We start from the raw sequence: 19,121 nt of genomic DNA, 5'->3' as shown, positions 1-19,121 counted from the left end.
GCATTGAGTATACGGTATTGATTATGCACTACTTTGACTTACCAAAAGGTGCGAGTTTTTCGCAACCCAAGAATCCTGGTATATTGGGTAATGGTGATTAATATCTAGTGGTGCTAGGATTGCTATTATATTGAATCGTGCGCAAGGTGAGTCTCGTCTGATAACGTCCACAAGAGGAGTTCAAAACAAGGTTTTATTATTCAGAACCTAGCTAGTTGGAGTTTGATTACTCTATAAATAATAAATAAGCGTTTCTTGCTAAGTCCACTCTTGGAGTTAATAATATATTAATTAATTAAGTCCATAGCAAACATTAATTAATTAATGGATGTTTTATCTTAAGTACGGGAAATAAATGACAAACAAATGGAAACCCAGAATACTTGTAATTTCGGATTTGGATGGGCCGTGCAATATTACTTTTGTAGTGGCTGCTCGTAATATTCTAAAATAAGCTTATATTAAATTGTGGGTTCAATTTAATTAGTAAAAAGCTAATTGGAGGAGGCCATATCCAAATTCTTCCATAGATCCCTGACTGGGCCCAATATGTGACTTAATATAAATAGGAGAATAAATGAGACAGAAAAGATAAGAATTATTTTCATCATAGAATTTTCGTCCCCCTCCCTGTCTGGAAGAGGGACGATTTTCAGCTCTCCTCCGTGAGGGAATTTCGTCTTCTTTATTTAAGTCCGAGTATTCTGGTGAGATTAGCCAACACTGATATCTGATTATAGTCCGGGAACCCGTCAGAAGATCCGTGGTTTAGTACTCAAGATCTTCACATAGAGAAGACGCGAGCCATCTTCGATTCTTCAGTGAATCAACGAGGTAAATTGGCTAACTCCGTAGCAAGCATGTTTTAGGGATTATTTGTGCTAAAGCATGTTTAAATTCAAGTTATGAGCATGATACATGTGAAAATTACGCGAATAGAATTGGTCTAAATAATCTGCTAAATAGATCAGAATTTTAATTGATCCATTAGAACGCACGCTTCCACTGCCAACCCCTACATTTGGTATCAGAGCTAGTCTTTGGCTCTGATTATTTAGATTTAAATTTCGCGAAATTCATGTATGCATGATTATTTGATTGCGAAGCATGTTCTTGGTGTTCTTGTTTATATTTTATGCATGATGAACTAAAGAACTATCGAATCAAAGAACTAGACTTTTTCGATCGTACGAGACGTGTGATCCATCGGCGCTCACGCTAGACGGATTGCACCACGCACGATTGTGATAGGATCGTCGAATTGAGTGGGAGCCAAGAAGTTCACGATCACGGGACGACGCGCAGACGAGCGTGGGCTCGTGCGCGCCGCCGACCGAGACCGCGAACCCTAGGCGGTTCTCGCCCGGAAACCTAGACAAGGCGGCAGCTAGCGCGGCATGGCTGTTCGTCCGAGAACCGCTGAGACACCACGAGCCGCCCGTCCGAACCAGCCTGGCCGAGAGCGTCGCGCCTTTGTGCGCATCGCTGGCTCAGGTAGTGGGAGCATCGGGTCTCGGGATGCCAAGACGAGGCGACGCGACGCCTGGCCGAGAGCGGTCGTGCCACTAGGCGAACCGCTGGCCGAAGAGCCGACGCAGCCCGACGCGCACAGTTGCGCGTCTTATAGGCCGAGGCACCGAGACGGGCGGCGAGCAATCGCTCCACCCGACGAGCCAGGCGGCCGACAGTAGGCGCGCTACTGCGCGACCTGCTGATCGAGAGCCCCGACACCCGACGAGCCGGGCGGCCGAGAGCTAGCGCACCACTTGTGCGCGGCTGACCGAGACGATGTGTCCGTCGTGATCCGGCTATGTATTCGTCGGGTATTCATCGTTCGTGCAAACCTCGTGCGATGAGATATAGATGATGCATTATTTTAATGATTATTTAATTCATTAATTAAAGGTTATCATTAAAATATTATTAATTAATGGAAATAAAATATTTTGGGAAGATTTCCCTAGATTTTAGGAATATTTGAATTATTGAATATATCTATGGAAATAAATAATATTATTTTGATTCCTAGATGATATGGACAAGAATAATTTAATAGTTTCCTAATATTTATATATCTAGAATCCTAAAATGATAGATATATAGGAATACATTAAATAATACTATAATAAAAATTTCTCTTCCTAATCTTGAACATGGAAATAATTTGAATTTAATTTTTCATGTCTAATTAAGATTTAAATAATTCGTTTATTTTAGAAGTATCTTATAGAAGATATGAATAAGAATTAAATTCTAGAACAATTAATTTCCTAAAGTAAGATACCAAAAGATAACGAAAGATTTAATTATCCAGTCAATTAAATGCCAACAGAATTTAATTAAGCCTTTATCCGCCTTAAGGCTAAGGATAATTAAAGAAAAACCATAACCCAAATATCTAAGCTATAATTACGAACTTAATGTTTGTATATGGTCTCCATCGACTAGTCTGCAATTTGTGTTGCTAATTTCTAATATTATCGCCACCCATTATGTGGGGACAATAATCCTACGAAATAGTAAGTTCATGAGAGCGGACTTCTCAAATATAAATAGTATGAACTGGAATGTGGTTTCCAATATTATCGCCACCCATTATGTGGGGACAATAATCCTAAGAAAGTACGAGATTTGGGAGTTCACACAATATTTATGAGATAGATTGATTTTATTAGCAGTACATGAACATTGTTATGGGAGTGTGTTGTAGAAATAAGATACTGTAATGCTAAATCTGGTGGTCTTGCATAGGCAACATTAGGCGGCCATGCCATTATGTGATCTCTGGACTATTCGTTGGTGTTGTGACCAGTATAATTGTAAAATTTTAATGCGTATTGACCTCTTATGGAAGGTACAAAATTTTAATTTTACAGTTGTAAGATTTTGAAAAGTTTTATGGTTAATCTACTCAAACTTCTTACATAAGTTTATGACAAATAGTAAATATTTTGTTTTGTAGTGCAAACTAAATCGTCAAGAGGTCATTCAATCCTCTTTCTGTAATTCTTAAAGAAAACAAACTCGAGGGCCAAAATTACATAGAATGGAAAAAAAACTTGGACATCGTTCTCACAGCGGAAGAGTACAGCTTTGTGCTCACAACCCCACGACCTCCAGTGCCGGCAGCTAACAGCGCGGCAGGAGTTAGAGATGCACATAGACGGTGGCATAAGGTGAATGAGATGGTTAAGTGCTACATGTTGGCTTCTATGTCTTCAGTACTCAAGCATCAGCATTCTGCCATGGTGACTACCACCGAGATTATGCAAAATCTCACAAATCTTTTTGGTACTCAGAATCGAACGGCTAAGTCTCAAGCCTTTCGGAGTATCATGACGAAAACAATGAAGGAAGACACGTCTGTGCGGGACCATGTCCTCGAGATGATGGGCCACCTCAATCAAATTGAGGTTTTGGGAGGGACGATCGATCCCGAGTCCCAAGTAACAATTATCCTTCAGAGTCTTCCCCCTAGCTTCCAGCAGTTCAAGCTCAACTTCGAGATGAACAAAAGGAATTACACCTTGGCAGAGTTGTTGACTGAACTTCAGTCGGCGGAGGACCTTATGATTCAGGCTAAGGCAGCCATGTTGAGTTTGGCGCCCCGATCCTCTGGCTCTAAGCCTGGCGTAGGAAAGGAGAGGGCACCGAACTCTGTTACGGCTAAGATTGCTAAGGGAAAGAAGAAGAAGAAGAAGAAGAAGAAGAAGAAGAAGAAGACGAACAAGCCTTCGGGGAAGTGTTTCAAGTGCGGAGAGAAGGGGCATTGGAAGCCAGATTGTCTTAAAAAGGGCAAGGCTACAGGTAGGCACCAAGCTCTAGTGGTCGAGTCATGTTTGACTTCGACATCTACTCATACTTGGGTCATAGACACTGGAGCCACTGATCATATTTGTTTTAATCCTGACTTATTGCAGGTGACAAGATGGTTATATGATCGTGAGATCGAAGTCCAGCTGGGCGAGGCTACTAAAGTGGCGGTCGTTGCAGTGGGAGACATTTATTTGTATTTTAGTAGTGATAGATTTTTGATTTTGAAGAATGTTTTGTTGATACCTTCGTTTAGAAGAAATTTAATTTTAGTTTCTAAATTGGTTTTTGATGGATATTCGATTTCTTTTAATGACAATTGTGTTATTAAGAAAGATGGTTCTTATATCTGTCGTGGTATCATAGAAAACAATCTGTACACAATCACATCTAAACATTTTAATAATCGCAAATCAGAACTAAATGCAACATCGAAAATTTCAAAGAAAAGAAAAGAACCTTCAAGTTCAATGAATGAAACATACTTATGGGACCTTAGACTTGGTCATGCCAATGAAAGGAGGATCCATTCTCTTGTGCAACAAGACCTTATTAAAGGTCTAGAGAAGGAACCTTTTCATAAGTGTGAATCATGCTTAGAAGGCAAGATGACCAAGAGGTCTTTTAAGACTAAGGGCAATAGGGCCAATGAAGTACTTGAGTTCGTTCATACCGTTGTATGTGGACCAATGTCAACAGAGGCAAGAGGCGGTTTTCGATACATCATCAGTTTTATTGATGACTTCTCGAAAATTGGATATGTCTATTTGATGCGCCACAAGTCTGAATCTTTTGACAAGTTCAAAGAGTTTAAGGCATATGTGGAGACGTATCATGGAAAGAGTATCAAAAGCCTGCGATCTGATCGCGGAGGCGAATACCTCAGTGTCGAGTTTTTGGACTATTTATCAGTGGCGGGAATTGAAACCCAACTAACAGCACCGGGCACACCCCAGCAGAACGGCGTGGCTGAAAGAAGGAATATGACCTTGTTGAACATGGTCCGATCGATGATGAGTTTTGCACGGCTACCTATTTCATTTTGGGGACATGTCTTTCTTTCTGCAAGTCGTATTTTAGACAACTTACCGTCAAAATCCGTACCTACTACTCCTTATGAGTTGTGGACTGGGCGCAAGCCTAATCTAGCACATCTCAAGATTTGGGGTTTCCCGACTCATGTATTGGAATAGGATCCAATTAAGCTGGGATCAAGGACGGAGGTATGTGTGTTTATAGGGTACCCTAGAGGATCGAAAGCTTATGAATTCTATAGTCTCCGAGACAAGAAAGTCTTTGTGAGTACTGACGCGACATTCTTAGAGGAAGATTATATAATGAATCATAAACCCAGCAGTGAAGTGGCTCTTGACGAGCTAACTTCTGTCACAAGTTCCATTAACTAAGAACTCATACCTAGTGTATAAACAATTCCCGAAATTTCAACTTCTACTCCAAGTATTGTAGTGTCGCGCCACAGTGGGAGGGTTTCCCATGAGCCCGATATATACATTGGTTTGGGGGAATCTATGGATCACACCTCGGACAGAAATGTATTAGATCCCTAGAACTTTGCAGAGGCACGGGCATATGTCGATCATTGCGAATAGGTGAAAGTAATGGATACGGAACTACAATCTATGATAGACAAAGACGTTTACGATTTGTCCGTCCTACCCGAAGGCTGTACTACCATTGGGAGCAAGTGGATCCGATGGACGAGTTAAAGTCTTTAAGGCAAGACTAGTGGCCAATGGGTATACCCAAAGGGAAGGTGTCGATTACGACGAGACCTTCTCTCTGGTGGCCATGCTCAAATCGATCTGGATACTATTGTCTATAGCAGCTTACATGGATTGGGATGTGTGGCAGATGGACGTTAAGACTGCATTCTTGAATGAGAGTCTTGAGGAGACCATCTACATGGAACAACCAGAAGGATATGCCATCAAGGGCAAGGAACACATGGTTTGGAAGCTTAAGAAGGCCATTTATGGCCTCAAGCAAGCATCTATATCATGGAACCAGTATTTCGATCAGACTGTGAATAAGTTTGGATTCAAAAAGTGTCCAAATGAAAGCTGCGTTTATAAGAAGGTTGAAAAGGGGAATGTTGTGTTCTTAGTTTTATATGTAGATGACATTCTTCTAATTGGAAACAATAAAAAGATGTTGTCATCAGTACGAACTTGGTTGTCGAACCAGTTCGAGATGAAGGATATGGGAGACGCGGGACACATCCTCGGGATCAAGGTTCTTAGGAATCGTGAAAAGAGGATGTTGTGCTTATCTCAAGAACCCTACATCAATACTGTACTTAGTCGTTTTAGCATGCAAGATGTCAAGAAAGATTTCTTACCTTTTAGACATGACATCCATCTATCTCAAGAGATGTGCCCCAAAACGCCATCTGAGATAGAAGAGATGAGAAGGATTCCATATGCTTCGACAGTTGGAAGTCTCATGTATGTTATGCTTTGTACAAGGCTTGATATTTGCTTTACTGTTGGCATGGTGGCAAGATATCAGTCGAATCCGAGCCAAGGACATTGGATTGACGTAAAGAACATACTCAAGTACCTTAAACGGACTAATGACTATGATCTAGTTTACAATGCAGCCGAGCTCTGTCCTTTGGGATATACTGACTCAGATTTTCAATCTGATCAAGACTCGAGAAAATCTACTTCTGGATATGTGTTCACTTTAGGAGGTGGAGCCGTAATTTGGAAGAGTGTGAAGCAGAAAGACATCGCGGACTCGACCATGGAAGTCGAGTATGTGGCCGCTTCGGAGGCTGCAAAAGAGGTTGTATGGTTCAATAACTTCCTTATGGATTTAGGTGTGGTTACGAATCTACCCAAGAGCATCACCATCTATTGTGACAATTCTGGTTCTGTGGCAAACTTGAAAGAACCAAGAGCTCACAAAGCGAGCAAACACATAGAGAGGAAGTATCATATCATTAGAGATATAGTGCAGAGAGAAGACATACAAGTGGTCAAGATTGTGTCAAAGAACAACCTGGCAGATCCTTTTACAAAGGCATTGGCAGTGAAACCGTTCGAACGCCATGTTGAAGGGATGGGAGTTCGACTCATTCAAGACCTCAACTCGCTTTCAGTATAAGTGGGAGAATTAGACGTGTGCACCTATATTTTGTATACTCGAAAGCTGTTTCGAGTATAAGTGGGAGATTGTTAGAGTTTGTATACTAGAAATCACCTTTCGAGTGATTGAATACTGTAAAACTCTATATGTTATTTTCCAAAGGAATGAAACAGATTATTTTTGTTAAAATGTTCTTATGTTTTACATTTAATGGATGTTTATGGCATATTTAAATGTATAAGCAACGTAACAAAGTCTAAGTCTTTGTTTTAGTAGACCGGTTGTGGGCGTCGTCCACTTTAAGGTAACTCGGTCAGTTCTGAACAAAGAAAAATAAGAATTTCACAACCTATATAGGCCTAGACTACCTATCGTGAAAGGTTGCAATGCAAGTCCGCATATTTCTAAGCCTTACTGAAATAAGATGACATTGGTGTGGTATAGCAGTGAATTGGATCTAACAGGAAGACGAGTCTTTATGCTATCTACTGAAAGACGATGTCTTGATAATTAAATTCTTAATCAATGTACGTTAGCATTGAGCATACGGTATTGATCATGCACTACTTTGACTTACCAAAAGGTGCGGGTTTTTCACAACCCAACAATCCTGGTATATTGGGTAGTGGTGATTAATATCTAGCGGTGCTCGGATTGCTATTATATTGAATCGTGCGAGAGGTGAGTCTCGTTTGATAACGTCCACAAGAGGAGCTCGAAACAAGGTTTTATTATTCGGAACCTAGCTAGTTGGAGTTTGATTACTCTATAAATAATAAATAAACGTTTCTTGCTAAGTCCACTCTTGGAGTTAATAATATATTAATTAATTAATTAAGTCCATAGCAGACATTAATTAATTAATTAATGGATGTTGCTATCTTAAGCACGGGAAATAAATGACAAACAAATGGAAACCCGGAATACTTGTAATTTCGGATTTGGATGGGCAATGCAATATTACTTCTGTAGTGGCTATTCGTAATATTCCAATATAAGCTTATATTAAATTGTGGGTTCAATTTAATTAGTAAAAAGCTAATTGGGGGAGGTCATATCCAAATTCTTCCATAGATCTCTGACTGGGCCCAATATGTGACTTAATATAAATAGGAGAATAAAGGAGACAGAAAATGTAAGAATTATTTTCATCATAGAATTTTCGTCCCCCTCGCTATCTGGAAGAGGGACGATTTTCAGCTCTCCTCCGTGAGGGAATTCCGTCTTCTTTATTTAAATCCTAGTATTCTGGTGAGATCAGCCAACACTGATATCAGATTACAGTCCGGGAACCAATCAGAAGATCCGTGGTTTAGTACTCAAGATCTTCACGTGGAGAAGACGCTAGCCATCTTCGATTCTTCAGTGAATCAACGAGGTAAATTGGCTAACTTCGTAGCAAGCATGTTTTAGGAATTATTTGTGCTAAAGCATGTTTAAATTCAAATTATGAGCATGATACATGTGAAAATTACGCGAATAGAATTTGTCTAAATAATCTGCTAAATAGATCAGAATTTTATGTGATCCATTAGAACGCACGCTTCCGCTGCCAACCCCTACAACCACTAGATCGAGAAGGACAATTTAGAGAGAACTCAACGGTCGCTGAGATCATCTAAGTAGTCTCTGAGAATGTGGATTTCGAATTGAAACATTCAATTTCAAATTCATTGTTTGGTACCATATAAATATTGGTATTTGGAATTGAATTCCAATTTTAAATCATTTGAGTTCTACATATAGTGCACGCACGCACATAATACACACAATACGGACATTGCACACACGCAATGCATATACCGCATACAACAAACATAATACACAAATTGCACCCACACAATAACACAATACACACCAAAATTTGACACACACATTGCATACACATACACAAACATATTATTGCACACAGAACATATATATACATTTGCATAAACAACCCCGAAATATATTAAAAAATAATATAGTGATACATATTGCATATAAATAAAAATTATAAAAAAATATTATACTCCCTCCGTCCCGAGCTACTCGCTCATTTCCTTTTCGGCACGGAGATTAAGGAATGAGTGTATAGGAAAGTAAAAAATGACGGCTGTAGGTGAAAATTTTTACTAAAAATGGAAAGAGTGCAAGTAACGTGGGACGCCCAAAAAGGAAATACGTGCGAGTAGTGCGGGACGGAGGGAGTATTAAAATTAAATGCCAATTTTTTTGTTGATTTTTTTGACATATCAAACTTGAAGTAAGAATAAAATTTTATTTCAATTATTTAATTTTTCTTAATAAAAGATTTGGGATTGAATTAGATACTTCATATACATTTCTATGAAATTTCAAGTTCTAAACGAATTAAAATTTCAATTTCATGATACCAAATCCTTATATAGAATTAAAATACAAGAAGCTGAAATAGACACGAAAATTCGTCTCATTCGCCTTCACCTAAAAGAGAGGATTTTTAATTGATTTAATTGACTTGTTTTGACATGATGAAAATGGAGTGCGCGGTTGCATAAAAGTTTAGGCAATTAGGCTGGCTGTGGAATTAGTTTTATCAGAATCATATATATGGACCCTGAACTTTGTGTCTGTGGGCCGGGCCGTGTGGCTATCGTATATATAGTTGTTGGGCTTATAGTTTGCTGGGCTTTCTTGAACTATATTTAAGTCATATGGAAAACTCTTGAAGCCCATTACCCTCCTTCTCAACCAACAGTGAGCTACAGTTACAAAAATAGAACAACACGTTGCGCTCCGTATTTAAAAAAAATCAAGGAATGAATCAATTTAAAGTGCACCAAATAATAGTAATTCATATTTTTTTTAGCATCCGGCTTTAAATTTCTGGTTACATCACTTATATAATAGTACTATATTATTTAAGACATTACATTATATGTAGACTGAATTATTTTACAGAATAAATTGTGACAAATACTACACCACACGAAATAAAAAAAATTTGCTTACGCAATAGGTAATTAAACCAAATACCTCTTGTTAAAGAGTGTCTAGTGATGTTTCATCGATTTAACTAGCCCTTATTGGATGGGGGAGATTACTTGTTTGGTAGTCTAGATAAGGCCAAGATATATGAGTTATATTGGTTGTTTCGTAGATAAAATAAGGTCATGTTAGGCCATCAAAGCTCATATCTCAATCTGTTGAGACCCGAAGCGAATTAGTTAAAAAATGTAGATTATTTAACCGCCCAAAAAAGTGAGATAGCGTATCGTTATCTTAAAGCTGATCTTAATTAATTATCTTATGTTAATTTAACACGAAACGTGTAAATGTAAATAACATTTTGAAGGTATCTACAAAATCATGTGCTATTAAATTTCATTCTGCATAAATAAAATAGGATGGAGTATTTATATATTGATGAAATGAATGTCTCCTTTGCCGTCGACGTTGTGTGTGAGGCAGGCATGTCAGCATGTGCATAAATATTCCATTTTTGTGTATATAATAACTTTATATACTCCATATGGCTACTCTCACGCACACACATGTCGCTCGTTGAAGGACCACCTCTTTCTTATATTAATTTTTTTTAACCTGGGATTTGCTCAAGCTTTGTTTAATTACTAAGCCAAGCATATTTTTAGCTTTAAATTTTGTTTTAATAATAAGCTTCGTATCAGAGACATTGTCGTCATATGTATGGTTTCCATCGATTTTGCAGGTAGGTTTTTGCCTTTAATTCCATTATTTTTATTTTAATATATCATGTATGTCTTTCAGGATAGTTGAGTCATTTATTTTTTTCAATCGTTTCAAAAAAATGATACTAATAAATAGTTAAATTGGAGAGATATAATGTAAGAGAAATAATAATATAAATATTATTCTCTCTTTTGTTTTACTCTTTTTTCACTTTAACTATTTAATAATCTTATTTTTCTAAAACGTGTGCAAAAAGAAACGTCTCAACTACCTCGGGACGGAGAGAGTATAAGATAGACTAATATTTACTTTAAAACAAATCATTTACAAATTTAATATTCCATCTCATTTGAAATGAGCACTTCAATACAATAAATCTTAAATCTATAGTTTATTTTTTTTATTGCTTCAACCATCTCATTCGAAATAATCACTTACAGACAAGATTTTAGAGTATAGCAAAATCATAATTATGACATACCACAAAAGCACAAATGAATTTACTTAAGTTTGAAGTCTGGCTAGCTCTTTGGACTAATTGGTCTATTGATCTGATTTCCTTCTCCAACATGAGTGCCTTCCTAATTTTCTTCACCATTATTGGAAGTAATGTATGTGGCTCTTTCCATTTATAAATATCATGACTAGTATATATTTCAATCTACAAGACAATTAATTGTATGTGTAAAGAAAATGATTAATTGTTTTCCTTATATGAATTGATACGCGTAAATGGAAGAAGTTTGGTACACCTAAGACTAGTGATGCCACAAAGGTATATGAAATAGTGTGACAAGGACCAAGAGGAAAACATTAATTAGCAATATTTTGTGGCTATAGATTAATGCTAACTAACAATTTGCACATATTCTAAAAGAAAATTGAATTGTTGCCTTTTCACTTGCGTTTTTATTTGAATTTGGAGCACATATCAATAGAAGCAATGACTTTGAGATATAAGCATCATAACTTTGAATGATCCACTTGCTATATTTGAGCAAGTTGATTGTGTTATGTGGTTCTCAAAACTTCTTTTCATTTTTATTGCATTAAATATCCCTCCAACCCCTTCATTTTTTTTCTTTTCTTTTTTAAAAATCTTTCCCCTCTCCTAGTCCCGCCAGACCTATGTGAAATTATCATTTTTATACATGTATCTTAAACATATTTTATCACCCTGTCATACGTCATTTTTCACGAAAAAAAAATGTAAATTATATGGGTAGTTAAGTGACCGTAACCATTAAATTTTTTCATGCATGCTTACCATTTTAAATTTTCTTTTTTCTAATATCTTGATGCTAATTGATTAAGCATGTCAGAAACATATATACTTGGTACAAGGAGAACGTAAAAAAAGTAAGAAGAAAACAATATGAGAGCAATTTTATTAATTTACATTAAAAATGAATAAAATTAAGAGAATTTTTTGTTAACTTAAATTAAAATTAATTATAATTTAATTTTTTTGTATATATTTGTGTAGTTGAATGCTAAGTGCACGTTTGGTAGGGTAGATAACTTATCTAGGAATGACATTTTATGAACAAAAATGCCACACTTTATAGTAGTATTATCCTATTTGTGTAGTTAGTAACCTCCATAGCGACACACTCTATAAAAAAGAGATATTGACACCTAATATTACGAAACTTTCTAAAAAGTTTTTTTCCCACGAACTTTGTATTTGACATATCTAACAGCATTAAAATGGAATAGATACTCATATCTCGCTTCTAACGATTTTGCAATCATGTCATTGTCATTTTTCAATGGTAAAGGAGTAATAAATGAAATGTAGCCGAATTTTGTTGTTGGTGGAAAAAATTAATTATCTACTATATTATAGTTCATAATATTATATGTCAAGCTCAAAATTTAAAAGAAAAAATAATTTTTTTAAAAAATTCGTGATATTAGCGGCAAAATCCCATAAAAAATACTCCTAGTGCTATGATACATACTCCTAATACTCTTCCCACCATTAGGCCATCCACAGTGGGGCGGACGATAGCGCGCCCGATGCATCGGGCGTGCTATCGTCCGCCACTGTGGCTCCGCGGACGACGGACGCTGCGTCGTCCGCGCCCTACGCTTAGCCCGCGGACGATAGGGCATCGTCCGCCCACTGTGGGCGCCGCGGACGATGCAACAAATTTTTGTTTTGTTTTTTTTTTAATTCAAAATTTGTCTATTTAAACCTCGATTGTCATTCTATTTTTCATACGAACATTTCTCGCATCTCTCATTTCTCTCATCTCTCACGTTTCTCCATCTCTCACAACATGATAGTCGAACATGAAGGTGAGAGCATCACCGATTGGACCGATGACGAAAGTGCATCTAGCTCCTCCAGCACGGCGACCGAGCCCCCCGCTCGAGGATTACCGACGGACTTCAATGAGGTTCTATCTAGACAGGCCTCAATGCGCAACCAACACGACCATGCGCAGCTCATGAACGACATGGTTGAAGAAGTGTGGGCCCGTAACCGCCGTCGCTGAGTTTGCGTATTTTTTTTATAATCCGTATTGTAATGTATTAATTTTATAAATGAAATGAAGGTTTTTCCCAATTTTTGTAGTTATTTAAGTATTCAAATAGAAGAAAATGCTTAGGGCGTCCCACTGCAGGTGGAAGGGCAGGAGGATAAAATGCTGACATGGCGGTGCATAGGGCGGGCTTTAGGGCGCCCCTTACGGCGCCCCACTGTGGATGCTCTTAGTAGTATTGATAATTATCTTTTGAGAATAAATGATAAATACTCCTTCTATCCCAGTTTAAGAGTCTTGTTTTGCCATTTCCTTCCATCTTAGTTTAAGAGTTTCATTTATAATTTACCATATTTGGACATAAAATTTAACCTCATTGTTGATGAAATTTACACTCAAATGTCATTACTTTCATAAAAAAATAAAACAAAATCATAAACATACAAAAAGTCAAAATGGTTCCACTTTCCACTACCTCACTTCAATTATTACACACACCAACAACCACTACCTTTCTTCAATTATTACACACTCCAACAATTTCTTAAAACTCGTGACCTAATTAAATTGCACTCCTAAATTGAGACGAGAGAGTAATTAGTTGTAAAAGATGACGATGGTGTATTGTACGTAAAAGTACAACGCTTTTATCATATTTTTTCCCACAACAAATAGATTTTTGTGTAATTAGTGGTTCGAATTGCAAATCCCACCAAAATTATTATACACTATACTATTTGAAAGAATTTCTTGTAGGGTAGTTGAACCCATTAAATAACCACAATTCCTGACCTGGACCAGATTCTTATTGCTAAAAAATCAGCATTCAAAATAAAATTTCATTTTATCTGATTATCGTCTATAAGACTAATTGATAATTGCGTGCACAAAATTACTTGTAGAAATATTTTTTTCCACTGTTCAAAGTATCACTTTCATAAATAGTTTGACTAGATAATTTATAATGAGGTACTTATATTTTTACTAATTAATTAGTTGATCGCCTAAGTTTTATTTAGGCAAAATATTAATTAAAATGCATCTTGTTTCTATTTCGATTATGTATCTTTGACTTTGATCATTGAATACTCGAATCACAAAATATTATGAAGACGGAGACCTATCATAAAACAATTTGATACGATTAATTTCTTGTATATGCACACATATCATACTCAAATTCGAGTTATTTTTAAAAAATATGATTAGAACTTGGGTCTCCGATCAAATTTCAAAAACTTTAAATTCAAACCTATTTTTTACTAATAAATCTTTGTAATACTTACTCACATGCGTTTTGGTTTCAACGCCGATCCGATTTATAATTCACTCTAAATTTTAACATATATACATAAGATTTGGGTTTAGTCATAATTTTAATTTCATATATAAGACGTGTCATATCTAATAAAAAAATACTTTATTCGTCCATTCAAATCTACATTCTTGAGTGGCACGAAATTTTAGAATGAATTGTTAGGTGAAGTAAGTAAAGAGAAAAATGTATGTTAATACTTTAATGAGGAGAGTCAGATTAATTTATAAATATAGAAAGTGAATATCTTAAATGGGACAAACTAAAATGGAAAAATAGGTATCTTAAATGAGATTGAGGAAGGAGAAAAGGAGGGAATACATTATAATTCCATACAATTAGCAGCAGTGTAGCTGTGACGCAGAAGCCAGAACCAGATCCCATTTATGCGATCCTACAATGAAATCTAGTAAATTCCTAAAATTTCCTCCAAGTATTAAAATTCCAACCATCGTAATCTTTTTATTGCCCGAAATCCACTTTCTTTTCTATTAAATTGTTTTGCAGTACCACCAATTTGTCTACTAATATCTGATACTAGTGCCATGACAATTGAGACTTCGAGCAACTACAATGGTTAGGCGCGGCCATAGCTCGGGGCGGACGACGAATTTGGGGCGATGGGCGGCGGACGACGGATAGGCGACGGGGGCGAGGACGCGGCTGCTTCCCTGTGCGCCGCCGCTATAGCCGCGCCTCCCATAGCGGCCGGCGATCGGTGCGGCGGTTGACATTTTGTCGATTTTTTATTTTTATTTTTTAGTTGTATTTTAGTTTAATTATTCGTCGTATAATTTTGCCCGTTTGCAATACAACAAATATTCGGCCCCAATTACCTCGTTTTCTAATTATTTACACTGCGATGATTTTAATTATACCTGATTAAAACTAAAAAATTTTAAAAGGAAAATTGATTATAAAATTTGGGGCTACGAGAAGTGTCCACCGTAGTGGGCGGAAACAAAATTTTGAGGCTATGGACAAAAACTGGGGCGGGACTATTGGGGTGTCCGCGTGATCGTGGACACCCTTAACATAAATAATACTACTCCCTCCAAAAGTGGGTGAAACTACGACAAATTCTAAAATAAATCCTAAAACAGAGTCACAGCAAAATAAAATAATAATCTTATAAAAATGAACAATTTTTATAAGTGATGGTTGATCATTTTATTTTATTATGAGTGTATTTTAGGATTTGTCGTAGGTGATCGGAAACCTTAGAGTCAATCACTGTGTGTTGTGCGTGTTTTCTTTTGTATTTTTACAGCTCGTGATGAGATAGAAAGTTGATGCATTTTAAAGAGAGGGAAAGCTAGAAAAGGGAGAGGCGTTTTGTCTGGATTTGAGATTTGTGGGGATGAGTTGTTGTGGAATTAATAAAACACTCTTTTTTTCCTTTTTTTTATAAGGGTATTTGATGGGTTTTCCTAGGCCTCCTCTTCCACATAATTCATGCTTATAGTATTTATTCCCTTTTTTCTTGGAAGTTTCGATTTTTCCCTTCAGTTGAATTTATTGATTTTAGGTATTCATTTTTGAAATTAGTAGTAGTACCTTATTCATTTCTTAGAAAGAAAAATCAGATTGTAGGTGCAGGAAATGAATGGTGTTGTTGGACTTGATGCAGATGATTCTGAATTTGTGGAAATTGATCCAACTGGAAGATATGGGAGGGTATGATATGGCTTTCCTTCTCATTCAGTCTTTCTATCTTCTCATTTTTATTTGGTTTCTTATTTTCTGATTGCAGTATAATGAGATTCTTGGAAAAGGGTCTTCTAAGACAGTGTATGTTTGCTTTATCCTATATTGAGTTGTTGAAGAATTTCATCTTAATCCTTACAAAATGCCCTAATTTCATTTTTGATATGTTTTTCTTTCCCCAATTTTAATGTTTTCTGGCAGTTATAGAGCTTTTGATGAGTATGAAGGGATTGAAGTAGCCTGGAATCAGGTGAAACTTTATGACTTTCTGCAAAGTCCAGATGATCTTGAGAGATTGTACTGTGAAATTCATCTTCTCAAAACTCTAAAACACACCAATATTATGAAATTCTACACCTCTTGGGTGGATACTACAAATAGGAACATCAATTTTGTGACAGAAATGTTCACTTCTGGCACCCTCAGACAGTAAGTCTGTCTGTTTGTTTGTTCACAAATAATTGCATTAATTTGCTTCAACTCTCATGAAGCTTTATTGAAATTTGGATTAGGTATAGGCTGAAACACAAGAGGACAAATATTAGAGCAATCAAATACTGGTGTAGGCAGATTTTGCAAGGGCTTCTCTATCTCCACAGCCATGATCCTCCTGTTATTCACAGAGACCTCAAGTGTGATAACATTTTCATTAATGGGAACCAAGGCGAGGTCAAGATTGGTGATCTTGGCCTCGCTGCAATTCTCAGGAAATCCCATGCTGCGCATTGTGTTGGTGAGTTCCAATTGATTGAAAATCTCGCCCTTGCTTAGGATTTTGTTTGATGGTTTCGCTTGATTTTTGTCAGGAACTCCCGAGTTCATGGCTCCGGAGGTTTATGAAGAGGAATACAACGAATTAGTCGATATTTATTCATTTGGAATGTGCATTTTGGAAATGGTGACATTTGAATACCCTTATAGTGAATGCACTCATCCTGCTCAAATTTATAAGAAAGTGATCTCGGTAAGGATTTAGCTTTAGTTTTATTGTTGCTAACTTGAAACCTAGATAATGTATGTTGTTTTAACACAGCTGTTTCGTTACAGGGAAAGAAACCGGATTCCCTGTACAAAGTTCAGGATCCTGAGGTTCGTAGGTTTGTTGAGAAATGCTTGGCGACAGTAACTGATAGGATGTCTGCTTGGGATCTTCTCAACGATCCGTTCCTTCAAATTGATGGTTGTGGTTACGATTTGAGGGCATTGCAGTATCAACGAGACTATGGTGAACTAGGCCCTCTTTTAAGACAGCCTCTCTTGATCAGTGCTCATCATAGCACAGCGAGTTCTTTATTTAATGGCTACTCAAATTATATCTGTTACGATCAAGAGCATGACTTGGATTCTAACTCGGTTGACTATGAAGCAACTGAGATCAACTTATTCACGGGTCAAGACGATGATCATTTGGAAAATCTTGACATTACCATCAATGGGAGAAAGAGTGAGGATGATGACATATTTCTTCGACTCAGAATTGCTGATAAAGAAGGTTGGTTTAGTTTCAAAACACTCTGAATTTGATTCCATTATTGATGATGAGAATGATTCTGGATTGGTTGTTTGCTTCAGGTCGAGTGCGAAACATTTACTTCCCTTTTGACATTGAAACCGACACAGCACTGAGTGTTGCGACTGAAATGGTTGCTGAGTTGGACATAACGGACCAAGATGTGACTAAGATAGCGGAAATGATCGATGGTGAGATTGCTTCCTTGGTTCCTGAATGGAAACCAGGATTTGACATAGACGAGAGCCCTATCAAGAGTGGTAGTGTCTGCCAAAACTGTGCTTTGGGTGATGCAGACTACTTGGGCAAGACTGTGCACAGATGTGGATCAATCCATGGCCGCTTTGAAGAGATCATATACCAAGTTGAAGGGTCGGAGCAACGTGTGACTGATGGTGCTCACTACACAAACATATGGGCGCAGCAAGAGAACCAAGAAGTGACTTCTTCATCATCTAATGGCAATCAATTTGATCACTCCTCCAAGGAGAAGGAGACTGTCACAAGAAGTGTCGATAAAAAGGCCTCCAACGAGCTAGTATCACCTACAACGAGCAATTCACCTCTACACGATAACTATGAGAATGAGATGAGGCAGGAGCTGAGATGGTTCAAGGCCAGGTACAAAAAGCAGCTGAGAGAGCTCACTCATAAACAGCTGGGGGTTGTGAGAGATAGATCACGATCATTCTCAAGCATTGCTAACGGAGAAACAGATGAATTTGACATCGATTGTTCACCATCCAACGGGAAGCAGTTCACTCTATTTCCTCTCACAGAGTCTGATAGAAGCACTAGTGATCCAAAGGTCTACAGCTACGAGTCCGCGTATAATTCTTGTAGTCCCGTGCATTTGGTCACAGCCAAGAGCTTCTACGCCAATGGTTTGCTCCCACATTCACTCCACAGGGCTACCTCTCTGCCAGTCGATGCCACCGAGCTCTAGAACATGTGGCTGTTTCGACAAGGCTCTTGAGAGGTACACATAGCTTGAGGTGAAAGTCAGTTGGATTTGAATTGAGTGAGTGGATGTACATTACTAACTGATTCATATAACAGATATAGCAAAGATTGGTCCTCACATTGTTTTAAACGGGTCTCTTTTTTGAATTTTTTTTACTTTAAATAAGTTTTTCATACTATATCTCAATTTCACATCACCTTTTTCTTTCACTGACAGTATAAAATTCACTTTCAATGAACCCCAACCTAGATGACTCTTTAAAAGGAGAAAACAAGAAGGCAAGAAAAGGAGCCGAAGAAGATAAAGACTCCTCCATATGCTCCCATTAATAATGTGATGGGAGTTCAACTTTTCTTTTCCACAACTAACATTTTTATGTTTGCAAGTTCCACTAATATGTGACTCATCAATCACTTTCATGCTCAAAAAGTAACACCAGCCATATAAATCATAACTCCTAAAGAGCAGATTCCTTTGCATACTTTCTCACATCAACCTTCCCATGTTGAATTCCACACCAAATAAAACCCTAGTACA

At 37.3% G+C, this 19,121-nt stretch overlaps 1 protein-coding gene across 1 annotated transcript; it reads left to right on the top strand.

Moving 5' to 3' along the window:
* The first annotated feature begins 15,502 nt into the window (after window positions 1–15,502).
* On the top strand, window positions 15,503–18,713 carry LOC121795867 (probable serine/threonine-protein kinase WNK9). The gene is made up of 8 exons (XM_042194517.1): window positions 15,503–15,931; window positions 16,034–16,080; window positions 16,157–16,194; window positions 16,312–16,539; window positions 16,623–16,843; window positions 16,917–17,074; window positions 17,158–17,602; window positions 17,683–18,713. Exons 1-8 carry the CDS (start codon window positions 15,859–15,861, stop codon window positions 18,564–18,566), a joined length of 2,094 nt encoding a protein of 697 aa, XP_042050451.1. The 5' UTR covers window positions 15,503–15,858; the 3' UTR covers window positions 18,567–18,713.
* Window positions 18,714–19,121: the final 408 nt, after the last annotated feature.

The sequence above is a fragment of the Salvia splendens genome, chromosome 3 (assembly GCF_004379255.2).
Source record: "Salvia splendens isolate huo1 chromosome 3, SspV2, whole genome shotgun sequence".
NCBI lineage: Eukaryota > Viridiplantae > Streptophyta > Magnoliopsida > Lamiales > Lamiaceae > Salvia > Salvia splendens.
This window is presented reverse-complemented; position numbering and strand designations above follow the sequence as displayed.

Bases quoted from the DNA above. Each gene is read 5' to 3' on its own strand.
- LOC121795867 (XM_042194517.1), top strand. From the start codon at position 15,859: ATGCTTATAGTATTTATTCCCTTTTTTCTTGGAAGTTTCGATTTTTCC. The intron at 15,932-16,033 runs GTATTCATTTTT...GACTTGATGCAG, and splicing joins GTTGAATTTATTGATTTTAG to ATGATTCTGAATTTGTGGAA. The intron at 16,195-16,311 runs GTATGTTTGCTT...GTTTTCTGGCAG, and splicing joins AAAGGGTCTTCTAAGACAGT to TTATAGAGCTTTTGATGAGT.